Source organism: Emydura macquarii, unplaced genomic scaffold, assembly GCF_026122565.2.
Source record: "Emydura macquarii macquarii isolate MOO-44397 ecotype Brisbane River unplaced genomic scaffold, CSIRO-AGI_Emac_v2 contig_3692, whole genome shotgun sequence".
NCBI classification, from domain to species: Eukaryota; Metazoa; Chordata; order Testudines; family Chelidae; genus Emydura; species Emydura macquarii.
Window position 1 is genome coordinate 11,830,329 of NW_027133829.1, and position 19,628 is coordinate 11,849,956.

General features: G+C 68.5%; 2 protein-coding genes across 5 annotated transcripts; both read left to right on the forward strand.

Annotated features, from left to right (window-relative positions):
* The first annotated feature begins 581 nt into the window (after window positions 1-581).
* MARVELD1 (MARVEL domain containing 1) lies at window positions 582-4,839 on the forward strand. The gene is made up of 2 exons (XM_067537085.1): window positions 582-1,478; window positions 2,884-4,839. Exon 1 carries the CDS (start codon window positions 771-773, stop codon window positions 1,287-1,289), a length of 519 nt encoding a protein of 172 aa, XP_067393186.1. The 5' UTR covers window positions 582-770; the 3' UTR covers window positions 1,290-1,478; window positions 2,884-4,839.
* Window positions 4,840-10,282: 5,443 nt separating this feature from the next.
* ZFYVE27 (zinc finger FYVE-type containing 27) lies at window positions 10,283-19,075 on the forward strand. Of its 4 annotated transcripts, none has more exons than XM_067537120.1 (13): window positions 10,283-10,381; window positions 10,786-10,983; window positions 11,075-11,145; window positions 11,371-11,557; window positions 12,204-12,299; window positions 12,616-12,728; window positions 13,850-13,992; window positions 14,429-14,500; window positions 14,825-14,845; window positions 15,046-15,190; window positions 15,546-15,592; window positions 16,892-16,973; window positions 18,348-19,075. In XM_067537120.1, the coding sequence occupies exons 2-13, from the start codon at window positions 10,787-10,789 to the stop codon at window positions 18,410-18,412; spliced, it is 1,239 nt and encodes a 412-aa protein (XP_067393221.1). In that variant the 5' UTR covers window positions 10,283-10,381; window position 10,786; the 3' UTR covers window positions 18,413-19,075. The 4 variants fall into 4 exon arrangements, with proteins under 4 accessions (XP_067393221.1, XP_067393223.1, XP_067393224.1 ...); XM_067537122.1 differs by having other exon boundaries at window positions 11,374-11,557; XM_067537123.1 differs by lacking the exon at window positions 14,825-14,845.
* Window positions 19,076-19,628: the final 553 nt, after the last annotated feature.

Consider the following 19,628-nt stretch of genomic DNA (forward strand, 5'->3'; position numbering starts at 1 on the left):
CCTCATGCCTGTGGGGCACAGCAGAGAGACAAGGTGGGGGAGGTAATATCGTCTCTTGGCCCAGCTTCTGTTGGTGAGAGAGACACGCTCCGGTAGCTGGAACCAACAGCGTCTCCCTCATGTGTTGGGACCCAGGCAGCCGCCAGGCCACGGCCCGCAGCCAGGCCGGGTGGTGGGATTTGTGCCTTTCTCTGAACACTCAGGGACGGGGCAGGGACCAAGGGACCCCGGGTCTGCTGCTGCGGGACTGGGGACGCCGGCGGGGCACAGCTGGAGGTGGAGACCTGGCATTTTGCTGGGGTCTAAGTGGGAGCGAGTCCCGGGGCAGGGTGCTAGACGGGAGTTCTGCAGCACCTCCAAAGACCAACACGTTTATTTGGGCAGAAACCCCCTCGGTGGGAGGCGAGGGGAAGCGGCGGCTCTGCGGCTGGCAGGAGGGGAGGGAAGTGCCGGCCTCGCCTCTGCCTGCGCCCCGGAGCCAGGCGCGCCCCGGGGCAGAGGCCCGGCTGTGGGTTCCCGGCCTGGCCGCTCGGCAGCAGGCTCAGAGGCAGCCCCTCTCCGCAGCCTGCCTGGAACTGCCTGCCTGGGACTGGGCGGGCGGGCGGCTCTGGCACGTCCCGGGCTTGGGGCGGGGCGGCCGGCGCAGGAAGGACCGTTAGGCGCCAGATGTTTGGCAGCCGAGCGCAGAGGAAGTGGCTGCCGGGGCGGCGAGTGGCAGGCGGCGGCCGGACCCGCACCCGAACCCGGACCCGCACCCCAGCGCTGCCTCCATGCTCCCCGCCGCGCCGCCGCCTCCGCCCGCCAACGCCGCCCGCGGGCCGCTCGGCCTGCACCGGCCCTTCCTGCGCAGCCCGCTGGCCCCGCTGCGCCTGGGGCAGCTGCTCCTGGGCGCCGCCTGCTGGGCCACGGTGGCGGCGCACAAGTACGAGGGCGCGGCGCACTTCGCGCTCTTCGCCGCCGTGCTGGGCTGGCTGCTGACGCTGGCGCTGGCCGGGCTCAGCCTGCTGGGGCGCTGGGCGCTGGTGCCGCTGCTGGGCGCCCGCTGGCTGCTGGCCAACGCGGCCCACGACCTGCTGCTGGGCGCCGGGCTCTACGCGGCGGCCGCGGGCGTCATGGGCCACAAGGCGCAGCGCCACAGCTACTGCAACCTGCGCGGCTACAGCCAGCCCTGCCTCTACCGCGCCTACCTGGCCGCCGCCGCCTGCGCCGCCCTGGCCGCCGCCCTGCACCTGCTGGCCGGTCTCTACTGCCTGGCGCGCCGCGCCCGCGGCCACCGCGACATCGTCTGAGCGCCGGCCCGACGGGGCGGACCGGGCCAGCCCCAGCCCGCCGCCCGGCTCCCGCGTCCCTCCCTCCCGCCCGCCCGCCACCCCGCAGCTCGCCAGGCAGGGACCCCCGGACAGACGGACACGGGCCACACTCCGCCGAAGAGCCCAGCTGAGATGGTCCTCGGGGGGGCCCCCCTTCCGCAGGCACAGGTGGGTGCGGGCGCGGGGGGCGGGCGAGCAGGACCCCGGGCAGCGCTGGCACCCCCCGGAGTCCCTCCCAGCACCCACTGCCCAGCCGGGCCGGGCTCCCGTGCACCAGCCCAGGGAGAACCTGCTGCCCAGAGACCCCCCAAAGTTCCCCCCTGGCTGGGCTCTGAGACCCCCCCCCTCACTAGCCCCTGCCCCCAGCCGCTCGGGGCCAGGGCTGTGCCCCCAGTGCCAGGCTGGGCGGCTGGCGTGCGGCAGGCAGGGGAGTCCCCGGCCAGCCCAGAGCCCCCGGCGGCGCAGCCGGCAGGACAGGCAGTGGGGGGCTCTGAGCCGGTGGCGTTGCGGGGGGGGATGGGTGGAGGTTGGAGGAGGGTCGCCCGTTAAGGAAGTCCAAGGGACGGGCGGATTTCAGAGCCAAGCCGGGCCCCTGCTCCACCGGCTGAGCCCACGGGATGGTGACCCCGATCCTGATGACAGGCAGGGGATGTGCCCTGCCGCCTTCCGACCCGGCGCTGTGAGCTGGGCGGCTGGAGGCGGTGGGGCCCGGCGCTGCGAAGGAGGTACAGAGCGACACCGGAGACGCCGTGGCCGGGGCCGTGCCCTGCTCCGGGAACGCTGCCCCCCACCTCCGCGCCCATGGCCCCGGCCTGCCGCCTCGCTGGGCTGCGACGCTGCTGAGGTGCCGTTCACCCCTGAGTCAAACCCTCCTGCGAGGCGGGCGGCAGGGCTGTGCCCCGCTGCTTGCACGGGGGCGAGGCGGGACCACTCCCGCTGCCGTGTGCGGCTGGCCTGGGCTGCCAGGCGCTCGGAGTTACTGCCCGGCTCTTGTTCTCATGTCCCTTTGGGGACAGTTCATCGGTACCAACCCAGCGGGCCTGCCTGGCCGGCAGCCAGCCCTTTCCCCTGTCCCTGAGGAGAGCTGAACTCCTTCACACCCACGGGGGCAATGCAGAGAGAGTGGGGAAACCGAGTCACGCGTCGTTCATGAAACGAACACACGCGTCTCCCCGTTCTCGGCAGCAGGCGGGGAGCCAGGACCCGCGGTGCCTGCAGTCAGCGCCAGGGGATGCCTCGTGGAGGGCCCCACTGCCTGCCCCCGGGTTAACAAAGGGCCTGGATGAGGGGCCTTCTGACCTCTGGCTGCAGGGTTAACCCTTTGCTGCCTGCTGAGGTGTGAGGGAGATGAGGCACACCCCGGCAGAGCCCGCAGGCAGCGGGGATTGCACACGTGGCTTCTGGCTGTTGCTCTTGGGGTTCCCACACCCCATCACCTGTATCAGTGGGCAGGAGCCAGGACACAGGCGGGGTGGGCAGAGCTGCGGCAGCGTGACCGGGGGGCGGGGGAGCAGAGGTTGGGGGCTGGGGCCGGGGCGTGGCTGCTCTGCTAGTGACTCTTTTTCCCTTGCAGTTGGCTGAGGTGCCGGCTCCGTCCTGGCCATGCCGTGGCTGCCCCGGGCAGGGCCCGCTGCTGATCTGGCTGCTGCGACGCTCGCCCCGCAGACCTGGGCGAGGACCCGAGAGAGACGCCAGCAGCCCTGGGCTGCTCCGGGAGAGGATGTGGAGTGGGCAGACGTGTCCTGGCCCCGTACCGTCAGGCCGACTCCCCGTGTGCTGCGCTGGACGGGCCGGGGCTGCCAGGTGCCCTCTGGACTCGCGCACAGCCCCGCCCCCGTGCACTGGAGAGCTGGGTGCCCTCTCCCTGCCCTGGCTTTCCCCCGACACAGCCTGCACGCTGCCCCTGCCCCCCAGATGTGCCTGGTGCTTCCAGCTGTGCCCCCACCCCTGCCTGGGGGCATCCCACCCTTCAGTCTAGGACGTGCCCTGGGCGCCCCCCAGGCCCGCGCCTCCTCCGCCGCCCGGAGTCTAACGCTGCTCCGCGTACGGTTCCCGGGGCCTGCTCGGCGCGGCTGGTGTGGGAGCTGGCCCCGCTGGCTGGCCGGGAGGACGGGGCCGGAGCCTGTGGCAGGGCGAGCCCGGGTGCCCCGGCCAGGCTGGGTGAGACCCTCCAGCACCTCGAGGCTGGTACTTGCCGCTGCACGGGAAGCTGCCCCCCCGCCCCCGATGCCCCTACCCTGGGAGGCCCCCTCGAAGCAGGCGGTCTGCTGGGGTGGCAGGGAGGGGCTCTGTCCCTGGGCGTGTTTCCCAGACCCCTGCCCATGTCCCCCCGCTTGGTCTGCTCGTGGGCCCTGCTGTTTTCTATGGATTCACTTTGCTAAATAAAGGATAGCTGGTAGGAGCCGGGGCTGTCTGTGGTGGGGCTTCGTGGCGGGGCCGGGGTGGGGGCTGGGACTGCAGCCTTGGGGGGCAGGGGGAGAGCCAGTTGCGGGGGCTCCAGCCCCATCACATTCCAGTCCCCTCAGCAATGGGGTCTCAGACCTGCCACCCTCCCCTCCCTTTGCTCCATCCTCACGGGGACCCCAGATTCTGCCCCTGGCCTCTCAGCTCCACCCCGGGCAGCTGCTCCCCTTCATACCAAGGGGGCCCTGCTGACCCCGACTGCCACAGCAGGGCCCGGGCTGTGGGTCTGGCCGGGCGCTAGGGGTCCCCAGCAGAGCTGCTGGCATGTGACGGGGCTGGAGCTACCGGAGGGGCAGCACCTCCTGCACCGGCTCAGGGTGCAGCCCTGAGCAGAGTCTGACCCTGCGTCCTCACAGCAGAGACGTGGTGTCAGACACCCACGCTGGGCCATCCACCCCGGCGGCCTCCCCAGCCTACCCACACCCCCTGCCCTTCTGGCTGCCCCTTGGCAGAGCCCCAGCCTGGCGCTGGGACCGGGACCCCTGAGGACGCTGCAGCCATGTGTGTTTATTGGGCCACAGGCTGGGCTGCCCGAGATGTGGGGTGACTCACCGAGGGGCTCGGGCATGCCTGGCCTTACGCACAGCCCCAGGTGGGCCCTGGGCCGCGCTCCTGGGCCCCGGCAGCAGCATACATGAGAGGAGAGGGCTTCCTGACCCCACCCCACCCCACCGGCAGGACCAGAGTGGGGGGAGCAGCCTGCCCCCTGCCCCAGCAGCAGGGGGTTGTCAGCCCAAGCCAGCCCCATGTCTCTGTGGGACTCCAACAGCCCTAGGGGCCTCCTGCCCCATTGATGGGGGGCCCTGCCCTGGCTCATGGGAAGGCAGATCCCAGCAGGGCGGCGGGTGGCATTACCGCACTCCCGCAGGCCGGGCGAGCCCAGCTCTCCAGTCCCAGCAGCCGCTGCGCGCCATGGGCACTTCCCGGGCTTGCCCCACACCGTGTTGTTGCAGGCCTGGCTCAGCCCCAGACCCGGCTGTCCACAGCAGGCCCTGGGGCTGCAGGCGGGGGGGTCCTGCCTGGGGCTGGCCGGGCCGGGGTGCTGCTGAGGCCCAGGGGAGCGTCGGCCGGGCCGCGCCGTGTCCCTGCCAGGCGAGGCAGCCAGAACGAGGCCCAGGGCCCCTGCACACGCGTGTTGAGGCAGCCAGGGCTGGAGCGAGCCCAGGGGCTGCGTTCCACGCGGCCCCATCACTTCCTGCCTGGCCTGCTGCTGAATGGGCTCTCTGTGCGCCCGCGGGGGGGGGCCGAGGCAGCGCGATGCGGGGGCGGGGGGCAGGTGCAGGGCGCCCAGAGCTTGGCGCACACAGGCCCTGTTCTTGCCAGCAGCGGGTCCTTTGCTCCAGGCAGGGCAGAGCCGGGGTGCGGGGGGGGGGGGGGGCATGACGAGACACTGCGGGGGGGCAGCGGGGGGCCTTGGCAGCGCTGGCGGAGGGGCGGGAGCTGGTGCTGTGCGGCTGGCACCTCACCAGCTCCAGATTCACCAGCAGGAGTGTGAGGCCCCAGGGCCCATGCAGACTCGTGTGGGGGGGGGCTGCCTGCCAGGGGTTTGTTACATTCCAGCCCCCCCACGTCTAGTCTGGGAGCCGGGGTGGCAGCAGTGCCAGCCGTGGGATGGTGGCCCCATCTAGGGGGGAGGGGAGAAGCTGTAGCCCTCTCCCCCCATGAGCAACGGGTCAGTCTGCTTGCCCCTCCCCGTGTAATGCTGGACCCCGTGGAGTCCCCCCCAGGAATGGGGAGCAGGGATCTTGCAGCTGCTGCCCCCTGCGCCTGGGTGGGGTGCGGAGCCCCAGGCTGCAGCGGTGGGGCTGGGGCTGGCTAATGAATTGCTGGCCTGGTGGGGCTCAGCTCTAACCAGTGGGAATGCCTCCCCCAGCTGCCGTGAGAGCCCCTGTAGCCGGCAGAGGCCCCCCATGCCTGGGAGTGCGGGCACTGCCCTGCACAAGGAGGGGGCGGGCAATTCCAGGGGGAGCCTGGCAGGGGATGACACTGTGGGGACCCTCTGGCAGGAGATCTGGCGTGGGGCTGCGGGAGAGATGTGGGTCCTGGCCCCCTCGGGTGGGCGAGGGACCCTGGAGCAGGGAGCACATGGTCAGTGACTGGGCCGTGTAAGGGGGGAAGGGGCTGGCAGAGCCACTGCGGGTTCCCGGGGAGCCAGGTTCTTCAATCCAATACCAGGGTTTGACTTCGCTGCCTGGGGGGGGGGGGGGGTCAGGCCACAATCCTCCAGTCCAGCACATGGGACCTGGGCACGGGGGAATAGAACCCAGGAGTCCTGGCTCCCAGCCCTGCCTGTGCTAGCCACTAGACCCCACTCGCCTCGCACAGCCGGGGAGAGAAGAACCCAGGAGTCCTGACTCCCTGTTCCCCACTCTAACCAGTGGGGCTGGGCTTGCAGGGACTGGAACCAGAACAAACGCCGAGCGGGGAAAGGCAGGAGTTGCTGCGGAGGGGCAGTGGGAAGGGCCTTTGTGTGGACCAGCTCCCGGCTCCTCCCCGACCTGCAGGGGGGAGATGCTCCCTATGAACTGGTCCCACACCCAGCTGTCCCGTGGGGAGATGTAGCACCGGGGAGCCCCCGTGGCTGGCCCAGCTCCCCCACGCTGGGCACAGGGCCGGTGGGGCTCAGCCTGTGGCTCCCTTGTGCCTGCAGCCAGCATCCCATTGCCAGCTCCTGGCCGGGCGAGGAATGAGACGGGCCCATCTGCTAGGGGCGCCTGCCTTGCCCGGGCTGCCTAGCGCCTGGCAGGGGGTGTGGTACGTATGGAGGTGCCAGGCCTCGGGCTGGGCTCCCCAGCAGGGCCCTATATCCATATGCCGACGGGCAGGGCCTCACCCGCTTGGCCTGGATGGTCACCTGCTCTACGGCCTCTCCCCTCCCCACTCACTGCTGGGGGCTGGTGCTGCCAGGACTCCAGGTAGAGTGCCCCCCCCTCCAGGTCTTGCACATGCCCCCAGGGCCCTGGGTGACGAGCATGCACCAGCTGCCAGCATGCCCCTGGGCACGGGGCCCTCGGCCTGGCAGCTGCCTGCTCTGTGGTAGGCAGGGAGGGGGCTGGCTCCCCCCCACCGCGGTGGGGAGGCTGGGCTGGCGGGAGCCCAGCTCGAGGGGCTTTGGGGGGGTCTGCACTCGCTGGGGCAGGGGTGGGTGGGGTTTGACCTGTAGACATGCAGAGCCTCCCAGGGAAGAGGACTGGCCGGGCATGGGGCAGTGCCGCTGGCCCAGCGAGAAGGGCAGCTGGGCCGGGACCCTGGCTTGGGGACGGAGGGCCTGGCTCTCCCCCACCATCGTATGCAGTTGTTCCAGCTGTTCACGGTGCCTGCGAAATGCTCCAGGTGCCAAGTGGGAGAGAGCTAGGGCCTGTCTGTGCCCTCGTCCATCACGATGCCTGCTGCAGGCTGTTCCTCCCCTGCGCCCTCCTGCACGCGGCGCTTTGGACGTGCTCGGCTGTGTGCACACGAGGCTGGGCCCAGGGGTCCCGGGGCGGCAGTTCTCTGGGTGCCTGGTCTCAGCAGGGCCGTCGGTCAGAGCGCGACAGGCTCCGGGATGATGGGGTTAGTGGGGGACGATTCTGAAAGAACAGCCAGCCCGGGTCAGAGCCACAGCGCGTCCAGCCCAGTAACCTGCCTTCCGAGGGAGCCAACAGAACGGGTGGTTATCGAGTGAGCCGACCCGTCGGTCAGTCCCAGCTTCCGGCCGTCAAAGGCTAGGGACCCCGGAACTCGGGGCTGGGCTAATGGCCATCGCAGGGCCTGTCCTCCGTCAACCTAGCTAGTCCGTTTTTGAACCCGCTGGACTTTTAGCCTTTACAGCGAGTTCCCCAGCTGGCTGTGCTGTGTGATGGACTCCTGGTGTTTAAACCTGCTGCCTGTGAACCGCGCAGGGGACTCGTTTCCTGTGTTACATAAAGGAGTAAATAACACTTCCCCATTCACTTCCTCCACACCAGCCATGATTTTATACATCTCGGTCAGATCCCCCTTGTCTCTTCTGTCCCGGCTGAACCGGCCCTGTCTCATCACCTCACACGGGGGCTGTTCTGTACCTCTGATCATGTTTGTTGCCCTTGTCTATACCTTTGGAAATTCTAATATCTCTTTTGAGCTGGGGTGACCAGAGCTGCACGCAGCATTCACGCTGTGGGTGCACCAGGCGTTTCAATAGCGGCATTATGTTTTCTGTCTTTTCCGCCCCTTTCCCAATGACTCCAAACATGCTGCATGTTGAGTGGATGATTTCAGAGAACTCTCCACAACGACTCCAAGATCTTTCTTGAGCAGTAAGAGCTGATTTCGGCCCAGCGTTTTGTATCTATAACTGGCATTGTGTTTTCCAGTGGGCACTTTGCATTTGTCAGCATGGAATTTTATCCGACATTTCGTTGCCCAGTTCTGCGGGATCGCCTTTGTAACTCTTCGCAGGCTGCCGGGCACTTCCCTGTCTTCTGTCATTTGTATCGGCTGCAAACTTTGCCACCGCACTTTTCCTGTGACCTCTTCTTCCAGATCATTTATCAACATGTTGAACAGCTTCTTTAAGCTTCCTCTCTGCTCGCCACTTTTGGAACTCACATTCTCGCTCTTTCTCTTGGGCTTGGAGCCGAGCGATCTCCAATCTTGCAGCTGCTTCACTGCCAGACATCTTTACGTTTCCCTGGGCTTATTTCCCTCTCCCAAAATAAACAAAGAGAAAATAACCACCTGTGACTATTCACATCCCCAGTACCAGTGCTCAGTCAGAGCAGCAAGCTGTGCATAGACCCTGCGCTCACTGCGCCACTGTGACGTTCCCCCCCTGCAATCTGGACTGGTGTGAAGCTGTGTCACCCCAATTCTCACTCCTGGGCCCCAACTTACCCCGCTGTGCTGTGTGAACCACCCACTCCTGGGTCGGCCCACACCCAGCCTCCCGCCAGTACTTGGTCCCTGGCCCAGTGAAGGAGCGCTTCTGGCCAGACACTCATGGGATAGACCCCCAGCCACCACCCCCAGTCCCAGATGTGACCCCGAGAACTGCCGTCTTATAGGGTTCAGTGCTGCACCCTGCCAGCTCCTGTACGCTTGTCTGTCAGTTTATCACAGACATTGCTAGGCACCAGCTCTGTCCCTGTGTGAGGTCTCTGCGCACACTCAACCCACACGCCCTGCGTTAGATAAAACAAACATAAGTTTATTGACGACAGCAAGATTTGAAGTGTCCCTGAGTCCGAGTGATATAAACCAAGACATTAATCATGCGTCAAGGAGCTGCTCACAATTAACTGAAAGGTAATGCGCAGCCGGAACTGAGATGACCATTGCAGTGGTTTATCTGTGATGCCAGCTTACCCCACAGGCCGGCTGCGATGCCTCCAGCTACCAGGTCCCCCCGGGGTAGATTCTCAGTCTTTGGTGTGGCTGAGAAGATGGGTTCCCAGGGAGACTCGAGCCTGAGATAAAGACACCCCAGCTTTTAACACGTTTCCTCGACCCCTGGGTCAGGTGATCGGCCCTGTCCGGCCGTGGGCGGCCAAAGCGCTCACAGGTGCTCAGGCCAGTCCAGCGTTCCTGTGTGCAGGGCTCTGCGGGGCTGTAACCCAGCTGTGTGTCTGTCTGCAGCTAGTCCAGCCTGTCAGACACACGTGGGGGCTATGACACAGCGGTTTCACATCTGTGCGTGTGTGACGCTGCAGGGAATGTTCAGTGTGTCGTGGGCATCCCAGAAAGACCTGCCATGGCGCACTCTGCGTCAGCCACACACGGTTACACTGCCAGGGTGACCACGAATGAGACACAGATCACACCCGGCGGGTGCACATGGGGCACAGCGTGTCACGGGGCATCCGCAGTTGTTAGTTGCTAGGTACCAGACGTCTGGGGGTTGGATTGGCCATTGTCCTCATGGACCCTGCATTGGCCTGGGCCCCCAAGCCAGGTGCCATCCCACCTTCGTCATAGCCTGCCCCAGGTAAACCGCCTTCCCCACCACCTGGTTCTCCATGCAGCACGTCAGGGAAACTGAGGCACAGACCGTATTCAGACCAAAAGGTACGGGAAATCCCCCCTCGGTGGCAGTGAGCATTTGCAGAATGTGTCACTAGTTAGCTGTCTGCCTTCCTGGGGGACCCTTCCCTTTGCTCCCACCCGTGCTTTATCAGCCCCCCCTTCCCAGGACATGGAGAGCCCCGGCTCAGAGATCCTCCCCGCAGGGACGTCTCTGTCCCAGCCTGGGCTGCTCGGCACCGCTCAGCCTCCCCCGCCCCCGTGTAAACGCTCCCTGCAGCTCTCCGATTGCACCGGCAGCGTCCGGCCCAGGCGGCGCCCACCCTGCCCGCCGAACGGGGCGAGCCCAGAGCCTGGGGGGCGGAGCCCTGGGGGATGGGGGCGGAGCCGTACCGGGCTAGGGGCGGGGCCTTCTGCGGCCGGTCACAGGGCGGGGCTTCCTGCCAAGTCCCGCCCCTCTCCGCGCTCCCGATTGGCTGTCGCGGACATTGGGCGTGTCCTGGATGGAGGGGTCACGTGGCGAGGTCGGAAGTGGCGCGCGCGCGCGCAGCCGGCTCCAGCCCGGCCCGGCCCGGAAGCGGATCTTTGGCTGCGGCCCCAGCGCGGGGCCCGGCTCGGGGCTGCGGCAGGTGAGCCCCGCCCCCCGCCGCGCCGCCCCCCCCCCCCCCCTGCCGGCCGGCCGGGCAGCCTCACCCCGCCTCGGGAGCGCGCGGCGCGGCACCGGGGATCGCCCCGGACCCGGCGGCCCCTCCTCCGGTTCCCAGCCCGGGGCGCGGAGCCCTGCCCCTGCCCCTTCCCCGGCGCTGCGCCTGCCCCCGCCCCCGCCCCCGCCCCCGGCGCGGTGCCCGTCTCCGTCCCGCTGCGCTCCGGCGCTGGGGGCTGAGCCGCGCCTGGCCCGGGCTGCGGGGCCCGGTGGTGCCGGCCCGGTCCGCGCTGCAGCGCCTCCCCCCGGCTGCGGCCGGCACTGCGCTGCCACCCCCCGCCCCGCCCCGCCCCGCCCCGCGCCGGCCGGCGCTGACTGTCCCGTGTGCAGCATGCAGGTGACGGAGCGCGAGGCGGCGGGGAACGGGCTGGAAGCGGGCCCGGCTCTGCCCGACGCCCAGACCGAGCTGCCCGCCCCGGCCAGGTCCCCGGCCTTCGACCTCTTCAGCCTGGTGCTGTCCGCCAAGCGGCTGGAGATCTACCTGGAGCCCCTGCGGGACGTGCGGGACGGGATCCGCGCCCTGCTGTGGTAGGTGCTGTGCTGGGCCGGGCCGGGGGGGCTGGGGCCAAACCTCCCCTTGGCTTCAGCTCACACCACTAACCCGGCTCTGTGCCCGCAGCTGGCAGATGCCTCTGTGCTCGCTGCTGTCCTGCCTGGGCCTCGACTTCCTGCTGCTCACGCTGAGCGAAGGTGAGGGGGGCAGGGGCCTGGGGGGGGGGCGGGTGGCATGGTCAGGAGGCAGGTGGGGGGGTGGGATGCGGCTGGGGTAAGGTTCCAGGGGGTCGGCTGGCTGGGCAGGTGGGGCAGGGAATGGGGGGCGGTGGGGCTGCGAGCGCGGAGATGGAACCAGCGGGGCGCTGCCGGGGCCGGTTTTGCTCCGGGCTGGGTGGGCCTGACGTGTCCGGGCTCCCGCAGCAGCCTGGTACTCGCTCTGCGCCCTGCTGATCCTGCTGCCGGCCCTGCTGGGCTACCTGCGGGAGGCGTGCCGGGCCCGCCCGCCGGCGCCGGAGCTGGAGCGCCGGAAGTACCACAGCGTCCGGCGCGAGGACCTGCAGAAGGTGCGGCTGGCGCGGCACGAAGCCGTCGCCGAGGTGAAGAGCTTGTAAGTGCTGGGGCCCCACCCAGCCGCCAGCGCTCCCTGCTGCTGCTGCCCCGGTGCCCTGCCCGCCCCCTGGGACGGGATCTCCTGCCCCCCTGCTCAGGGCCCCCCCCCCGCCAAGGACTCCAGCGCGGGGGCCGTTGGCTTCTGCAGGGCTGTGACCCACCCCCCCCACACTCCAGGGCACAGGCCTGTGGGGTCGGACGGGCTATTCCATAACTGCCTATGGGGGGCATAGTCCCCCCTCTGGTGCTGGCCCTGCCCAATGGGTGCTGGGGGGCTGGGCCCCACTCTCCCTGGACAGTGGGTCACCCCGGGGAGCCGGTGACTTCCTCTCTTGTCCCAGCATCTGCCCCTGGCCTGGGCCTGGCTGGCCGTGCGGGGTGCAGGGTCCCAAGGAGCCCGGGAGGTGCCCGTGTCCTGCTGGGTCTGGGCGGGTGCGGCTCCTGCAAGCACTTCCCGGCTGGGGGAGAGGCAGGGCCTGGCACCCTGGACACCTGGGTGTGGTTCCCGGCTGTGAGCCGGGGCAGGTCTCTCCCGGAGCCTGGCCGCCCCATTGGTGAGGGTGGCAGATGTGCCCTGAGGGACTTGGGGGGACCTGGGTCCATGCGTGAGGTGGGCACCCCCTGACAGACCCTTCCTTCCCCAGTCTGATCCAGCTGGAGGGTTTCCTGAGCCGGCTCTGCTGCGGCTGCGAGGCAGCGTACCGCGTGCTGCACTGGGAGAACCCGGCCGTGTCGGCCCAGTGAGTCCCCCCACGCGCCAGGGAGATTTTTGGCTCCAGGGGGGGTGGCTGGGGCTCCTTGGAGGGGCTGCAAACCAGGCCAGCGAGCAGGGCGCCTGGTGTGTGCGTGGGAGGAGTCGGTGCATGGCTCTCCCGTGTTTCCATGGGGGGGGCACCCCAGGCTCTGGGGGCGAACACTGGGCGTGCAGCTCTAGGGGGTGGGTACGTGGCCGGGGCACAAGGGGGGGGGCTGTGCACACACTGCGGGCGCGTGGCACGGTGGCGGGGGTACCCGGGGAGCTCCTGCTGTTCTGAGCCCTTCGCCCTCCTTGTCCAGGTTCTATGGGGCGCTGCTGGGCTCGCTCTGCGTCCTGTACCTGCTGCCCCTCTGCTGGGTCCTGGTCCTGCTCAACAGCACCCTCTTCCTGGGCAACGCCGACTTCTACCGAGGTGAGGCCCGGCCCCTCTGGGGGCGCCCGCCGGTGTGGTGGGTTCCGGGGGCAGCAGTGGGTCTGACGGGCTGTTAGGGGGCACGTACAAGCTGGGCCCATGCTGGCTCCCCCCGGGGCTGCCCCTTCCCGGTAGCGAGACCTGCCGGGTCCGTCACTGCTGCGTTGCCCCAGCCGGGAAAGGCCGTTGGCCGCTGAGTGGGACTGGGTGCCTGGGCTTGGGCCGGGGCTGGATCCGGGCCGCCGGCTCTGCTAGGGCCGGCCCTTGGCCACAGGGGGACGGGTCAGCCAGATCGCAAGGGTGGCTGCGGTAACAGCCAGGGTCCCGTCCGGCAGCCTGGCTCAGCCACTCAGAGCAGTGAAGACCCCCCGCTGGGCCAGGCCCCCCTGCTGCCCCCTCTGTGCTGAGGTCTCCCCTTGCTGGCCCCTCTGGTCCAAGGATCCTGGCTCTGGCTGTGATCGCTGCGGCCTGGCCCCCAGCCTCCAACGTCTCATTTTGCACCTGGCTGGGCCGGCGGGGTAGCCGCTGGCCCTGGGCTTAGACCCGCCAGAGCCCCCCTGCATTGGCATGAGTCCCCATCTCGTCTGCTGTGCTGTGCTAGCTACTCACGTGGCCACATGACCCTCACCCCCCGGCTGGCCTGATACCAACGTGGCCCTTGGCCCAGGGGGACTGAGTGACTCTGCCAGGGCGGCCGGGAACCCCCTGGGCCCCTCCTGTGCCAGAGTCCCATAGGAGCCGTGCCCTGGACCCACTCGGGTGCAGCCAGTCAGGGCTCTGGTGCTGGGAGTCTGCTGCTGGGGATGGGGCTTGCTGGGGGCTCCCTGGCTCTGTGGTGGGGGGGGGCTCCCTGGCCCTGTGGGGAGGAGCGGGGGGGCTGCTGTCCCAGCCAGACCCTGGGTGCTGGGGGCGGGAGGGGGCCATGGCTGCCCTGTGCTGTGTGTGCTGGGTACAAGGCCGCCCCGCTGCATTGGGCCCCTCTGCTCTCTCTGACGGGCTCTGGGCCCATGGCTGGCAGCGGGCTGGGCTCAGCCCTGGAGCCGCCTGCTCGATGTCCCTGCTGGTCCGGGAGCTCTGGGCCCTGCCCCAGGCATCTTGCCCCACGCCCGCTCTCTCCCCAGTGCTGCTGGAGCTCAAGGCAGAGGTGGAGCAGCGCCTTGGCACCACGCCTGTCGCCACCGCCCTGGAGCCTGCGGAGCCCGACGCCGGAGGAGGGGGGGCTGGCGCCCCGGCGGATCGGACCCCCACGCCCACCAGCACCGAGGTGAGCCGGCCGGGGCTGGCAGCTCCTGCTTCCCAGCCCCCAGCTGGAGCTTGCCTGTGCTGGCCGTGCCCATGCGGCTCCCTGCCCGCAGCACGCGTGGCGGGGCCCTGGGTCCGTCTCCTGCGCTCGGTGCTGCTTGCTTCACTGCTGGGCGAGGGGATCCGCTGGCCGGGCTGGCCTGGGGCTCAGCCTCTCCATGGCCCCATTCGGGTTGGGGGCTGGGGCAGGCCCTGCCTCCGTGCACCGGGCTGATGTCTGTGCTCTGGGTGCAGCAGGGCTGGCCTGGCCCTGGGCTGGATGACGTGACCCCTCGCCCCAGGAGTTCAGGCTCCCTTCTGGGCAGGGGGGAGCGCCTGGGAACCGCCGCCCGGCCAGGCTGCTGGCCTCTGGCCCGCCCCGTGTGGGGCCCTCGTGACATGCGCCTGTGTCCCCGCAGGACCTCACGCCCGGCAGCGTGGAGGAGGCAGAGGAGGCGGAGCCTGACGAGGAGTTTAAAGACGCTATCGAGGTGCGTGTCTGGGGGGCAGCCAGGGCCATGGGGCTCTGCCGAATGTGAGCCGTGCGCCCCCTGGGGTGGCCACTGGAGGGCACCGGTGAGCCACCGCCGGGCAGGGACTCTGCCCTCCCCACTTGGAATGAGAGGGGCTGGTGGGGGGTGGGGAGCGCTGCTGCCCCCAGGCCCATCGCTGCGGCGTGTCCCCTCTGTGTGGCAGACGGGCAGAGCCGAGGGCTCGGGGAGAAGCTGGGCGAGGCGGGGGCTGGGGCGGGCAGGGTCCCTGCTGCAGTCTGTTCCACGGCTACTGCCTCTCTCTTCTCGGTGCTGCGGGAGCAGGAGACCCAGCTGCTGGTCATGGTGAGTACCAGGCGGGGCTGGCGCTCTGCCGGGTGCTGTGCCCGGGGCAGCCCACCTGCCTGTAGCAGAACCTGGCCGAGCGCCCTCTGCCAGCTCACGCCCCGTGGCCCCACGGCGGCTCGGCCAGGGCGGAGCTGTCTGGGCCCGGCCCGGCCCCCCGGCTGCTGGCCCGGCCCGTGGCTGATCTGGGCTCTCCCCAGGAGGACGACGAGGTCTCGCAGTGCTCCGCGGACTTCGACCCCAGCCTCCCGGACAGCAGCGTCATGAGCAAGAACGAGGTGCTCCGCAGCAAGGTGTCCCGGCTGACGGAGCGGCTGCGCAAGCGTTACCCCAGCAACAACTTCGGTAGGGTGGGGGCGGCGCAGCGCGGGGCCGGCCGGGCATGCTGGGATGGGCTGGGGGACTGCTGAAAGCCAGCTGGGCAGGGCAGCCCCTTCCCTGCCGGTGTCCGTCGGGGCTGGGCTGGGCTCTCTGGGTGCCAGGCTGGTCTGTCCCTGAGCCAGCGCTGCTGCTTCCGCTGTGCTCTGTGCTGGGCCCCGGGGCTCCGAGCTGGGATCCGGCTCTCCGGGGCGGCAGGGACGGCACCGCAGCTGTGGGAGCTCGGAGCGCTGGGCAGCCGCTACCCGCAGAGCTGGGGCAGTTCAGCCCCCTCTGTCCGCCCAGCGGTGCCCACTCTGACCCTGCGCTCCGTCTCCTCTAGGGAGCTGCACCGGCTGCGCGGCCACCTTCTCCGTGCTCAAGAAGCGGGTGAGTTCTGCCTGCAGGCTCTGCTGGGCCGGCAGCTGCGGATCCCTTTGGGCTGGGCCTGGCTGAGGGGGTGCAGGGGGGGGGCTGATGGGGCCCATTGCTGGAGCTGGCGCTGCAGGGCTGCGTAACCCCCCAGCCTCGGGGCCCCGAGTGTCCTGTGCCACGGTCAGTGCCCCCCTGGCTGCCGTGTGGTCCCCCTGGCCACTACCTGCCCTCACCTGTGCCCATGTCAGCGTCCGGAGCCTGCCAGTCTCGGGTCCCCGCAGGCCTCGCTCTGGGCAGTCAGCGATAGGTGTCCCCCGAACGTCCCACTGCAGGGCCCAGCCCCTGTCCCACTGGCCGCTTCCAAAGGAGCCGGGCCCCCCTGCTTGGCTGCGTCTCCTGTCACCGCAGGGCGTGGGCGAGACGGTGCGGACAGGACACGTGTAGCGCAGAGGGGAGAGATCCCAGCGCAGGCAGCGGGGACGCTGGGAACCGATGGTTACGTGTGAAACGATCCTCCACGTTGTCTACGCTTTGCTGCCGAGGCGTTCTCCGCCAGCCCTGTCCCAGCGTCTCCTGCCCGGCGGGCCCAGGTCCCCTCTCCCGCCGGCTGCTTGTCCGCACGGACTGAGGGAGTAACGGGGGGTTCAGCTGCCCACAGCGTTAAAAGGTTCATGGTCTAGGCTGGAAAACTAGATCGACCCAGCCGCGTGGCCGAGGGGTGTGAAATTCACACCCTGTCGACCGAACCACCTAGAAACCATCTAGCCACTGCCCTGGGGAGGTGAGCTCCCCCCCTCGCTACACTGAGCGTCTACATGGAGGCACTGCAGCGCTGCCGCCGCACCCTTTCTAGTGTAGACGCAGCCCTGCTCCTAGCTGGGGTGACTCCTGCTGTGTTTTCCATTGGCCCCCCGCCTGCGGGCGGCCGCCCGTTGTGAGCCAGACAGGCAGTGCGAGGGAAGCGTCTCCCGCCTGCCGGGACTCTGCCCGTGGGACGATCGCCTTTCGTGTCTCCACAGCGCGTCCTGCTGCCTGCCCCGCCCTGTGCTGGCCAGTGGGACGCCGGCGCTCGTTAGCGACCTTACGGGACGTTCGGGGAGGGGAGGGGCAGGGAGGCGGAGCCAGGCAGTGTCTGTACCCTCAGTACCCTCGTGCCCTCTGCCAGTTGCCATCAGGCGTCCTTGGGTCACAGCCCCTGCCCGGGGACAGTCTCCGGGAGAGCCGAGGGGCGCTCCTCTGCCTTTCCCGTGGCTGGAGGCGCTGCGCAGCCTGGCCCCGCCTCGTTGCACGTCTCACCTGCGCGTCTCTCCCCAGCGGAGCTGCAGTAACTGCGGGAACAGCTTCTGCTCACGCTGCTGCTCCTACAAAGTCCCCAAGTCCTCCATGGGAGCCACAGGTGAGTGGGGTGCTCCTGGCTATTCCAGCCCGGCCTCTCCCCGCTGGGGCTGCCGTGGGGGGCAGGGCAGGAGCGCTGGCTGAGGGGTGGGGCTTACGGCTACTCCAGCCCCGGCCCCTGCCAGGCAGTGGGGCAGCAGGTACAAAGAGATCTCACAAAACTGGGTGGCTGGGCAACGAACTGGCAGCTGAAATTCAGTGCTGATAAATGCCAAGTAACGCGCACTGGGAACCCTCATCCCAGCCAGACGCACGCACACAGGGCTGGGCTGTGACTTGGCTGTTCCCGCTCCAGGGAGATCTCGGGGTCACTGTGGACAGTTCTCACTGTGCAGCGGCAGCCACAACCTGTTAGGAGCCAGTAGGAAAGGGAGAGATGAGGAGACAGAAAATATCATGTTGCCTCTTTATGCACCCCTGGTGCGCCCAGACCTGGAACCCGGCCTGCAGAGCTGGGCGCCCAGCTCAGAACGTGGTCTAGTGGAACTGAAAGTGCAGAGAAGGGCAACAAAAACCGTGAGGCTACGGAACAGCTTCCATATGAGGAGAGATTAGAGACGGGGCCTGGTCAGCTTGGCACAGAGATGACTGAGGGGGTAGGGGAGAGGTCTATAAACTCAGGACTGGTTGGAGACAGTCAGTAAGGGAGTGTTGTTTACTCCTGATAACAAGAAGCCGGGGTCATCCAATGAACTGAATAGGCAGCAGGTTTAGAATGTACAAAAGGCAGTATTTCTTCATACAGCACACAGTCAACCTGTGGAACTCCTTGCCAGAGGATGTTGTGAAGCCCAAGAGTATAATGGGGTTCAGAAAAGCACTGGATAAGTTCCTGGAGGCTAGGTCCATCAATGGCTATTAGCCGGGATGGGCAGGGATACAAAACCCTGCCCTGAAGTGTCCCTAGCCTGTGTTTGCCAGAAGCTGGGGGTGGGTGACAGGGTGGATCACCGACAATTGCCTGTTCTGTTCGTTCCCCCTGCAGCGCCCGGCAGTGCCCACTGTGGGCAGACAGGGCGCTGGGCTAGGTGGACCCTTGGTCGGACCCCGTCTGGCTGTTCTTATGGGTGGGGCGCAGGGGACCATGCGGTGGCCCTCGGCGCTGTGGTGGAGGAGGGGCTCTGCCGGGGGTGATGGTGCGGCCAATCTCTGCCCCGGTGGGGCGTGGTGGTGATGGGGGCAGGTGTCTGCCAGGGGGGGGAATCATGGTGAGGGGTTAGTGGTGACTGAGAGAGTCTCAAGGGCGGGCAGGAGGATGTTTGGTGGGTGATGGGGAGCAGTGGCACCGAGGGTGGGGGGCCAATGGGGCAGGTCTGTGGGGGGTGGCGGTGCCAGTGGGGGTGGGGTGGGTCTCTGACGGCTCCTTTCCTTCCAGCCCCGGACGCCCAGCGGGAGACGGTGTTTGTCTGCGCGCCGTGTAACCAGGCTCTTGTCAAGTGAGCCGAGCTGCCCCCGGCGCAGGGCGGGACAGCGCCAGGATCCCGCCTCGCTGGGCTGGGCTGGGCTGGGAGCCGCCCGCCTGCCCTGGTGCTGCAGGCCTACGGCGGGGGATGGCCCCACGCCTCTGCTCCATGCTGCTGGGCCGGCAGGGGACCGAGCCCAGCCACCCTCCCCTCTGCCCTGAGTGGGGGCGCGCCAGGAGCATGGCCAGCGTAGCTGCTCCAGCACAGGTAGCTTAGGGAGACTGTCGGGTTTGCAAAGCCACGTGGGGAACGATTTGCAAATTGCCCTGTGAGCCGAGTCCTGGGGCCTGCCCTGTGTTCTGAGCAGAGCCCTCCTCACCCCCAAGGCGGGGGAGCAGAGACCCTGGGCAGGGCCTGGCTTCCCACTTGCACTCCAGGGGCTGGCTCTGCCCATCCGGGAGGGGCTGGTCCTACTCCAGGGCCTGGGCCCACAGTGCCCCCCTGCTCTGCTGCTGCCCTGCCCCCCAGAATCTAGGCAAAGGATTCACTCCCCCTCCACCCCACATCCTCTCTCGGTGAGGGGCGGTGGGCGGGCGTCGCAGCTGCCTGGCCAGAGGCTGGCACATGTCAGGCTGTGTCACGTGGGCATTACTGTGTGAGGCCTAGCTGGAGGGGACCAATAAAAGCCTCTGTCTGCTGACTCCTGTGTCCCTCTGTGCACGGGGCTGCACGTGCACTGTAGGAGTAGAGCCAGTGCCTGGGTGCCAGCTCTGCTGTGGGGGGGGGAGGGAGGCTTCCCTTCTGTGTGGTGAGGGGCTGGGGCAGCGGGGGGGGGGGGAGCACCAGGGCTGTGTGGGCAGGGAACAGGTCTGCCTCAAAGGAACAGCTGGCCTTGGGCAGGAATTTCCTAGCAGCGTGAGGGCTGGGCAGGGGCCTCCCTTACCTCCCCTCCCCCCAATAGCAAACTGCCCAGCCTCCCGCTGCTCCTGGCAGCCTGGGTTCCTGCCCCTGGACTAGACAGGCCCCAGGGGGTAACGTGCCTCAGAGCTAAAACAACTGCAGGGGCTGCTACGCAGAGACCTCCGCCTGCTTTGCCCCATGGCAGAGGCACCAGGGCCACCCGCTGCACCTGTCGGCGCCAGGCTGGGAGCAGGGAGACTTCAGTAGCCTGCGTCTGTTCTGCTGCCCCCCGTCTCTGCTGTCATCCCTGGGGGCGGTGGGGGGAGTTACCAGGGCTGGCACCATGGCTGAGG